At 41.2% G+C, this 12,024-nt stretch overlaps 1 protein-coding gene across 1 annotated transcript in view; it reads right to left on the bottom strand.

Moving 5' to 3' along the window:
* The window catches only part of Abcd2 (ATP binding cassette subfamily D member 2), a 57,876-nt gene extending 47,261 nt beyond the window's left edge, over positions 1 to 10,615 (bottom strand). The window contains exons 1-2 of the mRNA XM_090319819.1: positions 9,491 to 10,615; positions 7,259 to 7,439 (exon numbers count right to left, since the gene is read on the bottom strand). Of these exons, the coding sequence (XP_090175945.1) occupies positions 7,259 to 7,439; positions 9,491 to 10,432 (1,123 nt within the window). The 5' untranslated portion in view covers positions 10,433 to 10,615. The remainder of the gene's footprint in view (positions 1 to 7,258; positions 7,440 to 9,490) is intronic.
* Positions 10,616 to 12,024: the final 1,409 nt, after the last annotated feature.

Below are 12,024 nucleotides of genomic sequence, written 5' to 3'. Positions count from 1 at the left end.
ACAAAGACTAAGTAGTGTGAACAGAGTAGGAGATTACTTGGGGAGGATGGGAGAGAAGGGCGGAGAGGGGCCAAGAGCAGTGATGGATGAATAGAACCAAGGATTGTGTACACATGCTTGGGAAATGTCACAATGAAACCTTCTGCTGTTACAATGAAGACACAGCAAATTTTTAAAAAGAAAGAAAAATAGATTGGTGAAAGAATGTAATCTTTGTTTTTTCTCTTTTTATTTAGGTCATTGTACAAAGGAGTTGCCTTTCTTCCCCTTTCTTTTTCTTTCTTTCTTTCTTTTTGCTACAGGATCTTATTATACAGCCCAGGTGAGCCTCACACTTGTGATCCTTCAGCCTTCATCCAACAAATACTTGAATTACAAGTGTCCATCCACCACACTAATTTTAGAATTTCCGTGTGTGTGTGTGTGTGTGTGTGTGTTGGGGGGGGAGAATATGAATTTATATGTGGTTATATGCCAGTCCAAGGGCTTGAATTCAGGACCTGGCCACTGACTTTCATTGCTGGTACTCAAAGCTAGCACTATACCACGTAAGCCACAGCTTAAGCTTTGGTGGTGAATTGAAGATAAGAGTTTCAAAGACTGCTGCCTAGGTTGACTTCAAATGGTGATCTTAGATCTCAGCCTCCTGAGTAGCTAGGATTATAGGTGTGAGCCACCAGCACCCAGATTTCAACTCTAGAAATTGTGACTAATACAGTTACACACATGGTAAGATTTAGTTAGTCACAAAAACAAAACAAAATATAGGATTCATGGCAAATTACCAAAGCAGTGGATTGCTATATCTGTTAAAACATGGAGAATATAAACTCTCTGAGCCCAAACTGCCTAATGATCTAAAATCCTAGGGTTTTTATGAATTTAAATGAAAAGGCTTTTGTCCAGGAGCTTTCATGGCAATCTCTGCTAAGAAGAACAAAAATAACATTTGGACTACTAGCCGATATGAAATGGCTATTTTCACTTTCTTGGCTGATTTGTTCCTACTGGGTTCTTTTCATGTTTTTAGCCATGAACAAATAGTTTCTCATGGATTTCATGCAACATGTACTGTGAAAGCAGTGCCAGTAATATTTTATCATACATGTCATAGCCATCAGCCTGTCCTTGGTGAAAAGGACAGATTCATTAGTGTCAGAGACATAAATCTATAGGCCAGGCATGGCACACCTGCCTGCAAAGCATTCAGGAATTAGGAGTAGAAGGATAGTAAGTTCAAGTCTTTCTTTCTATGGGACGAGGGGAAGGGGAAAGAGAAGAGAGGAGGGGAGGGGAAGAGAGAGAGGCAAAGAAGAGAAGAGAGATCCATGACCTAAAATCATTCACCTATTCTGTATGCTAACTCAACACATTTTTCCTTCCTTGCCACATATATTTTATCTACTTTATAGAAAAGTTAAAGATTCTATGTGTTTTACTGCTACTTCTCAATTTTGAGGGTAATAACTATTGAAAACTAGTCCCATAACTGGATTTTTCACTGAGAGGATAAGAAAGAATTTTGGGCCAATGTTATATTAAAACACATTTATCAAAACCCTTACAACTGGACAACACCAAGAATGCACCTTAATGGAAACTATAGATTTTAGTTAATATTATACAAATATTGGTTCATCTTTTTTTTTGCCAGTCCTGGTGCTTGAACTCAGGGCCTAGGATCTGTCCTTGGACACTTTTTGCTCAAAGCTAGCGCCCTATCACTTAGGCCACAGTGCTACTTCCGGTTTTTTCATGTACATGGTACCAAGGAATTGAACCCAGAGCTTCATGCATGCTAAGTGAGCACTCCACCACTAGGCCAAGTCCAGGCCTTGGTTCTTCCTTTATAATAAATATTCCATATAACAAATATTCCACATTAAGATAGGATGTAAAGAACAGAGGAAAAAACTAGAAAGAGGATATTGGAGAATTCTATACTTTCTATTCCATCATTTTACAAAGCTTTAACTGTTCTAGAAATTACGTACCTTAGTTTTTAATATAAAGTAATATGATTCCTCTGTACTTTTTTGACTTATAATCATTGTTTGCTTTTTGTCTTTGTCATCTTGATGAATCTCAAAAAAATATAGCTTTAACTCATGCCATATGTAATTATCAATTCTAAATGGTCTAAAGATCTAAATGTGAAATGAAAAACCAACTAACTTTCTAGAACATAAAATAGGAAAACATTTATGACCTTTGGTTAGGCAAATATTTCTTAACTAAGACATAAAACTACCAATCACAAAGAAAAGTACCAATAAATTATAAACTTCCTTTAGATACTATCAATAGCAATAAGACAACTTAAGAGTAGGAAATGACACTGAGATTATGTGTGTGAAGTATACAAGTATACAATTCTAGCAGAAGACGTCTACATTACATAATAAATTTGACAGATAAACATTAAAACTAGGCACAAGAGACACTTCACAATATAGGCGGCCTCAGTGAGCCAAGCACACGAGCCCAGGTTTGTAATGCTAGCTATCTTGGGAAGCAGAACTCTGGATATTGTGGTTCAGTGCCAGTCCAGGCACAGAGAATTTTATAAGCCTCTATCTCAACCAGTGGCTGGGCAAAGTAAGATACATTTTCATTCTCAGTGGCATAGGGAAGCACAAATAGAAGGATCACAGCCCAGGCCAGCTAAGACATAAAATGAGATTCTACCTGAGGATAGCCAACACAATAGGGGCTGGCTCAAGTAACAGAGTGCATAGGTGAATTCCTAGTATCCTCACAAAATACACACACACACACACACACACACACACACACACACACACACACACACGTGCCAAAGTACTTCCTTTATTCAGAGTATAAGACCATATGGTGGTAAGAATGTCTACAACAAAAAAGAGAGACAATATCAAATAATGACAAAGAAACTTTCCCATACTGTTTATTGGAATGTACACTGGAAAAGCTATTTTAGAAAAGACTAACAAAATCACTGACACTGACCACTTTTATAGCATAGTCTAGCAGATGAAGGCACAAAATAAAGTACATACTATTCGTTAGGCGCTGGGAGTGTAGCCTAGTGGTAGAATGCTTGCCTACCATGCACAAAGCCCTGGGTTTGATTCCTCGGTACCAAATATACAGAAAAGGCCAGAAGCGGCTCTGTGGCTCAACTGGCAGAGTGCTAGCTTGAGCAAAAGTATCCAAGGACAGTGCCCAGGCTTTGAGTTCAAGTCCCTGGACTGGTACTAATATTCTCAAAATTGGATATGATGTAAATGTCTATCCTCAAGATAAAATAGTAAAATGGGAATAAATGTATTAGTGGTGAGAATAGAGGAATTTGAGTTATTCTCAATAACACTGATGAATCTCATAAAAATAATGTTGAGGGAAAAAAGCTAGTACCTAAAGAACACATAGTTATAATAGTAGTTAAATAAAGTTGAAAAGCCAGCAAATATAATCACTGGTGAGAAAGTCAGCTCGGTGAATACCTTGGCTGTGGCTGGGTGGAGGTGTGGGGAGCTAGCAGGGGTTGGGGAAGGCTCATGGAATGTTCTGGGGTATTGGTATGGCTCATGTTAGTGATATATTTGCTTGTTAGCACATATGTTGTACTAGGAGCAACTGTAATGACTTATATGCTTAGCTAATCCCAGCTTTAAAAGAAAGTCTCTGAAAGCAGGGGACTGGTAGCTCATACCTGTAATCCTAGCTACTTAAGAGGATGAGAGCTGAGGATCTTGGTTTGAAGTCGGCCCATTCAGAGAAGTCAATGTCACTGTTATCTCCAATTATTCACCAGTCAGAAGAGGTCTAGTGGTAGGGTGCTATCCTTAAGCACAAAAGCTTAGAAACAGTGCTCAGATCCTGAGTTCAAGCCCCACGATCAGCACACATGTAATGTACTCATCATTAATGCCATGGTAACTGTTTAATACAGATGTAATTACTATATATTCAAATTGCCCACAATATATTTTACTTATTTGTTATTGGATTATGAGACAGAATAGAGAAGTGATACTAAACAAGCAATGTTGAAGGTGCATTTTAAAAGTAAGAACATCACCCATGGTTCTAGGGAGGATACAGGCTCCGTTTCTGGGAGCAGTCTCTCTCATTCACTCCTGCTGTGCCAGTTCACACTCACACATCACAGAGACAGCCAGTTGCTTAGATATAAAGATCAATACCTTAGGTGCTTTTTTCCCTACTTGATAAGCATCTGTAGCAAGGTATGGCAAAAAGCGAATCATGTCAGCAACCATCTATTGAGCATCTTCTAGGAGCCAGGCACTGTTCTAAGCTTTACATATGTGATCTTTTTTTTTCTTACATACGAAGTTTGCATTGCTTTTCTCTATATGTATTTTTTTCTTTTAAGAGAAATTTCAAGAAATACTTTGTTTCACTTACAATTTCAATCTAAAACCCTTCCTTTAATATGATATTTTCAGGATTGGTAGGATTTATTTTTAAATATCCTATTGCATCTTGTTAACCAAGCTTGTTAGATTCTCTGCACAAGTTGTTTACTTTTTACTAGTCTCTATGGGGTTAATTTGTCACCATTAATAGATGCATTTTCTCTATTCTGTGTTGGATACCCCAGGGTATTCTAATAAGAGCAAACACTGCTAACAGTACTGCGTTATAATCTTGTCTTGGAATTGCCTTTATCACACATAATATCTCAAACTTTTTTTTTTTGCCAGTCCTGGGCTTGAGCTCAGAGCCTGAGCACTGTCCTTGGATTTTCTCAAGGTTAGAGCTCTACCACTTGAGCCTCAGCACCACCTCTGGCTTTTTTTCTATGCATGTGGTACCAAGGAATCGAACCTGGGTCTTCGTGCATGCTAGGCAAGCACTTTAACCACTAGGCCAAACTCCTGGCCCATATCTCAAACTTTTTAAAGAATATCAGCGTAAGAAATAACTTTTGAAAGGCTATGTTACCAAATATCTTAGTAAGACCAATTTTAGAACCTTAAGTTTTTAAGTGTCTTTCTCCTCTCCAATACTCTTTTACTTATGAAAGGTGAATGTGTAAAATACAAGTACTAACAATATGTTTTGTGTATGCTAGTACTAGGTCTTAAGCACTGGGCCTTGGGTTCTCGTTTGGCTTCTTCTCACTTAAAGCTACCACGTGAACCATACTACTTCCAACTCTTTTGGTGGTTAATTCGAGATAAAACTCTGCAGACTTTTCTGCCTACGTAGTCTTTGAACATTGATCTTCAGGTCCCAGCATCAGGACACTTTTTAAATGATACCTTTTTTCCCCCTCTGGCATAGTTTCAATACGTAAAAACAGATAAAATTCAATTCTTCAGTTGTCTATTAGGAAATTTAGATGTGTGATGTATATGCATATATACATATATTACATATATTTGTATCACATCCTAGTTAAGCCAAATATTTTTAGTAGAGGAATGACTCAGATTTGACAAGTTTTTGTAAAAATTGGTTACAGGGTTGAAGCACTGTTTTGGAACACTAAATATTATTTTTACTTGTTTTAATTTTAATTCAGTTTCATCATATTGTTAGTCTTTAATAGTGCGTGATAAGTCACTAAAATAGTGTGGCTTCTTTCACATTATTCTCCATGTTGTCTTTTGTTTTCTAATTAGTAACTGTTACTGTATATCAATAGTACCACATGGTCTGTACCTTATCGAGTTTTAATTAATACGACGAAGAAGTTCTTAATAGGAAGAACTGGAGCCATCATCTGAACAGAAATCTTTCATTCAAAGTAAGGCTTATGCTTTTTCCTGACTCCCTAATGCCATGGTCAATTTCAGTCAAGTGGTTTTGAAAGAAGAGAGGGAGAAGAGAAGAAAATATTGCTTCTTCAAATACATTAATCCTTTGGTATCCCCAGGGGGATGAAGACGGATTGGTTTCAAGAACCTACTCCTGAGAATACATAAGTCCACAGATGCACAAGTCTCTTATAGAAAATGCTGCATTAATTGTTTATAACTTACATCCTCTCATATACTTTAAATTACATCTATATTATTTATAATGTCTAAATAATAAAGGTAGTGTTATACTATGTTATGTTTAACATAATACAAGCTACTTATACATACTCATTATAGATAAAAATTTCTATGTTTTTTCTTTTGATGGTGGAGCTAGGTTTTTAATTAAAGACCTTGTACTAATGAGGGAGGCAGTTTAACTTAATGAGCCATGCCTAGAGCCCTTTGTGCTTTGGTTACTTTTGAGATAGGGTCTTACTTTTTTTTGCCTATGCTAGTCTGGACTGTAATCTACCTATTTTATGTTTCCTACCATTTGTGGGATGACAAGCATACCACTACATCCAGCTTTTTTATTGGTTGAGATGGTATCTTATGAACTTATTGCCTGAGTTGGCCTTGAAACAGGATCCTCTAGATTTTAGGATTACAGGTATGAACCATGGTATCATGCTATATAAATCAAACTTACTTATTTTTCAAGTATTTTTTTTTATCTGTAGTTAGTTGAATTCTTGAATGCCCACCATGGGTATGGAGTTCTGACTATAATTCCTCTCTGTCCAGACAATGAAGACCCAAATTGTTTTCAGAGGACTGTATAATGTATTCCCTGTTTCTCTCTTGTCCTTACATTTCTTAGTTATTCCAAAGGATGGAAAATGTTTGCAGAGATTTCTGAGGCAGTGATAGTTGAGTACCCTGCTTCAAAAGAAGCACAAACTATGCCACAAAGAAGATTATCTGTGTAATCAGCAAGCTGCAGAGATGGAAGGTCATGTTAGCATACTCTGAAACAAGACTTGTGGTTGTCTAATAGTCCAACCTACTTTTCATGTAACAAATCAGGGAATATTGAGTTATCGAGTATTTATATTATTATTAATACATGTTATTAATGTATTATTTAAACTTATATGACTGGACTATAAAGAATTAAACACAAGGAGAACTTGTATTTTAATTCTTTCTGACGGTAACTTAAATTGAAATGCAAACTAAAAAAATTAGAGCATGAATTGAGGTTGCTCACGGCAGACTGCCATCAACATTGCATCGAGATCTCTGAATATTCCAGATTTCACACACACACACACACACACATTGCTGGTCTCATTACTGAATATTGTCTGGCATTGTTTCTGACTACCAATAAGCACAGAATGATGACTCTGTATATGGTTTCACTCACAAAACTAGCCAAACTGGATAGCTTCAAGAGATATCATGTTCACTCTATATTTAATAGTAAGTATAAGTTTCATTACCACCATCTGCAAAGCCAGTTGCAGTGATAATAGGTATGGCCACCATAATCAGTCCACAGCTGCTCCACACATACTTCATCAAGAACTGCTCTATCATGATGTACCATAAGCGTTTGGACAGAATCAGGTTCATCTGATCTGCTAAAGCTTGGTAACATTGCTGGAGTTGCTTCATTTCTACCTATAGAGGGAAAGAGATAAGAATTAATCCAGCAACAGCTGCAAAATAAATCGACTGCAATGGACGATTTTTCTCTCAATGTTCTGGACATACTAAATCATTCTGAGTACTACAGTAAACATTATGGGTGAAGTCTACCTGTAAATGCAGATTACTCTTAGAATTAGGCATTATTTAGTTTGGGTTATATATGTGTTATTTTTAAAACATGCCATTTCATAAATATAATGATAATATGTTAATATGGTGAAATATATACTAGTGAACTGAGGGTTGAGCTCAGTGGTAAAGCACTTGACTAGCAAATATGAGACCCTGGGTTCAATCTCAACACTACTAGATAGATATAGTTATCTGTCTGTATGTATATGTGCGTAAATATATAAATACATATATATACAAGTATGTCTATGTACACAAATTATAATTGCTGCTTCAAATTCTATGATGTTAAGATTACATTATATTCTCGAAGACCCAAATAAACAGAGGCAAATTATTCTCAAACACTCCAAAAGTATCTAAAAACAATCACATGACAATATATATATATAATTAGACATCTTTAATTAGCTCCATGGTCTTTTGTGCAAGAAACTTACAACAGACTGCACTTTACATCATCAAGTTCAATGATTCAAAAACAAAAACACATCAGCAGTAATACAATATATGAGGCCAATTTCCAAGCAGGAGTAGAGGTCCTAACATTGAAACTTTTTCTTTCGACTGATTTTGTTAAACAGATCTTTATTGCTACACTAAAAAGTAAACAAATCTACCTGATACTTAAATTATCATCTTCTGATTTAGAATACCTCAATATTTAATTTGCCAGCTCATCTGTAATCAGATTTCAGATGTAACCCCTCCAAAATGCTTGCTCTATGTCACATCCATTCTGAGGTGCCCACCAGGCATGACAGGTTTATGTAATTGTGCTAATTGTTTGAAGGGCCTGCAGTGACTGACATCTTCAGGACTGAAAGGTAACATCCTACATAACTGCTTCCTCCTCACTTGCTTCCTCTTTAGTTGCAGCTTTTGGGCTGCAATATTTCATTTCACTTCCTCTTTTTGTATGTGTGAGAATTTGGTGCTGAGCAAGAACTAAGAGTAATGGAAATGTCATTCTATACCCCCTCCACACACACATTTCCTAGGACTTGGGGGCTCCATCATTGAGCAGACCCCAGAATTGTCAAAACTCCCAAGTGAAAGCATGGAACCCTTCTCTTGAACGTTGAAGGAGCAACACCAACCAAGCATAATACAAGCTACGTTTGCCATCCACGCAAAGGAGTTTCCAAGGATGTATTTCCTCTTAGTTTTCACACACACTAGAACCACTTACCAAGTTAGTACTTAAAGTTTAGAGACAATGCTTTGGAGACCATTTTTGCTTCTGTCTGCATAACTGAAACGATGTAGACCTTCTATTGAAACTATTCTAGTGAAACGAGAAAAGTTGGCCTTTTATAATTCTTTAACAGCTGTGATTTCAAAAGGACCACAAGGTCTTCAGCTTTACTAGAAATTTAAATATCAAAGGGATCTAAAGTTCTAAGGAAGGAGAGCTATCTGAAGTACACCAGAAAGACAAAGGGCCCATGTCTTATCTCTATGTAGAAAATACAAACATATATGAAAACGCAGACAAGACAGGGCTGTATGCGTATCTACACAAACAAGTTGACCAAAGGATGTTAAGCTAAGAAGAGTCGAATGGTGTCACTCCTCTGAGCAGCTTAACTGCTTAACAAAATGAATACCAGGAAGCTGAAGCGTGGGTTGGTTGGTTTGTTTGTGGTTTTTTTGTAGGGTTTTTTTGGGGGGGGGGGAAAGATTAGGGAAGGACAAGAATACATAAAGGGTGAACAAATTCTATTCCACATACATTAGATAAAAGTTGAACAATGTCATTTGAGGGTATGGAATAACATCAACCACCACCGGGTGGTGAAAAACCCAATACAACAGATGGCATTTACTGCTGCAGAGGCTGCTTGAACCGTCTCCCGTTTCACCCATCACCTTCCATTCCACCTTACCTTATGGCCTCTGTAGAAAGCAATTTCTTCCACATTGGCTATAATTCTAGAGTGCACATAGCGCAGATAGCCTTTCCTGTGAGCCTCTTCGGCCACCAACTTGCCAAATTTGGGAGAGCAGGCTTTCAACACTTTAGCCGTGGCGTAGACCACGAGTCCCGCTAGGAGGGTGGGTTCCATGGGGCTGGCTCCCCGGGACACCGCGGTCCGGATGAGGGTGTAGGAGGTGAGGATGACGTCCAGAATGGGCTTGGTCAGATTGGAATACAGGTGAGCCACGGACTGGGAGAACATCATGATGTCCTCGGTGAGCGACTGGTCGGGATTGGTGAGCCTCCCGTCCATGTTGATCACCTTGTAATAGGTCTGATTGGCGAAGTAGGTCTTATACGCGTGGTCTACCAGGCGCGTCCGGAACGCCAAGGCCAGTTTGCATTCCAGGTACCGGATGGCGCTGTTGACGAAGGTGGCTGGAATGGCGATCAGGAGCCACTTGATCAGTTTGAGGATGAAAGCCCGAGGCTGCTTCTCCACGATGCTCTTGACGATCTTCCCGTCCAGACCGGCCACGTAGATGGACAGGAAGGTCCTGGAGACCAGAGCCACCGAGTGCAGGCACAGCCACCCGGTTTCCGTGGTCACGACTCTGGGGAAGAGAATCTTGCGAAGTTGCAGCAGCTGCCTGAAAAAATCGGCGTTCAGCCCTGGCGCGGGCTTCCCGCCCGCCGCCCCTGCGCCCTGCAGCCTCGCCGGGTCCCCCGCGGGCCCGCGGGCGGCTCGGCTCTTCCCGCCGGGGCCCGACCGCGCCAAGCGCCGGCCGACGACGGGACCGAGCGTCCTCAGCGCGTACGCCGCGGCCACCACGCAGGCGGCCCGCTTGACCGCCCCGGAGCTGGTCCACCTGGCCCGGCCGGGCGCCGCGGCGTGCAGCAGCGGGATCATCGTCCCCGGCGACCCCGCCCGCCGCCCGAGCCACAGAGGCGTTCCTCTCAAGCCGCCCCGCTCCGCAGGAGCGCCGGCCAGTGCCGCAGCGCGGCTTCCAGCATCCCGCAGCGCGCCGCCGGCCTCCTCCACGGCGAGCCTGGTCCCTCCTTCGCTCCGCCGCCGGCGCGGAGTGCGGGAGCCGGGCGAACCCCGCCGCCCCCGCCGGGAAGATCCCTCCAGGCCCTGGCGGCCCGCGGCCCAGGCCCCGCCCCCAAGCTCCGCCCCCGGCTCCTGATTGGCTGACGGGGCGGTAGGCCCTCAGAATCCTTGCCCAAAGTCACCTGGAAACCCGCTGAAGTTTCAGCCAGGACAGCCCTTCCATCCCTGCTCTAGGCATCCCCGACCCCCTCTGAGCAGAAAAGATTGACCTGAGCTGCACGGAGCTGGGGGTGGGGGTGGGTGGAGGACAGCAGGGAGAGGACTGACAGAAGATACAATGTAAAAACCCACGCGAGGAGAGCCCAAGAAGAAAGGGGCAAGTGGGGAGGGGCATGGGAGAAGAGATGGCATCCAGGAGAAAAAAGGCTGTGCAGTGCTTGCTCTCTTATGCGGTGGTGGCTGTGGGTTCACGTGGATTCCCGGATCCCCAGGAAACCAGTAGTAACTGAGGAAGTTCCCTGTAAATAAACAAGGGGAAGTCTTCAGGGTTGAGAAAACAACTAAGAAGCTGGGCCAGGAGTTTGGCCTAGTGGCAGAGTACTTGCCTACCATGCAGGAAGACCTGGGTTCGATTCCTCGGTACCACATACATAGAAAACAAAAAGCTGGAAGTGGTGCTGAGGCTCAAGTAGTAGAGCTCTAGCCTGGAGAAAGATCAAGGACAGTGCTCAGTCGTGAGCTCAAGCCTGGCCAAAAAAAAAAAAAAAGAACTAAGAAAAGTCTTTGCTGTACATTTACCTTTCTTTTTCTTTTTTTTGTTTTTGCCAGTCCTGGGCTTGAGCTCAGGGCCTGAGCACTGTCCCTGGACTTTCTCAAGGCTAGAGCTCTACCACTTGAGCCTCAGCACCACTTCTGGCTTTTTTCTATGTATGTGGTACCGAGGAATAGAACCCGGTCTTCATGCATGCTAGGCAAGCACTCTACCACTAGGCCAAACTCCGGACCCACCCCACCCCACTTTTACCTCTGCATGCCTGCATTTGCTTGTCTTAAAATTAAAAAAAAAAAAAAACCTCTTTAAAATAAGCATGATCTTTGTATTTGTATGGTTATTGTGACGATGGTGTGTAGAAAGGTTACAGTTACCTAAGTCAGGTAATGCGTCACCTCTTCCCTCATTTTCTGTTAGCTTCCCCCGCCCCTCCTCCCTCACAAGTTGTATAGTTCATTTTCATCATAGTGTCTAGTGAGTAACACTGCTGCATTTGTTCACTCTTTGTCTCATCACTTCTGAGCTACCATACCCACCTTCAAGGTTCCTACCTGTTATTTTCAGCAGGGGATAGAGATGGTAAGCACTTGTATTTGTTTAGGGGTGGGAGGTTCTACTAAAGGAGACTGAAGTTTGATGTCCTTTGTACTTTTACTCTGAGAGGCATGTGGCACTATAA

This window comes from Megascapheus bottae, chromosome 2 (genome assembly GCF_031878675.1).
Source record: "Megascapheus bottae isolate mThoBot1 chromosome 2, mThoBot2.hap1, whole genome shotgun sequence".
Classification (NCBI taxonomy): Eukaryota; Metazoa; Chordata; class Mammalia; order Rodentia; family Geomyidae; genus Megascapheus; species Megascapheus bottae.
The sequence above is the reverse complement of the archived record's forward strand: the minus strand, read 5'-3'. Positions and strand labels throughout refer to the sequence as shown.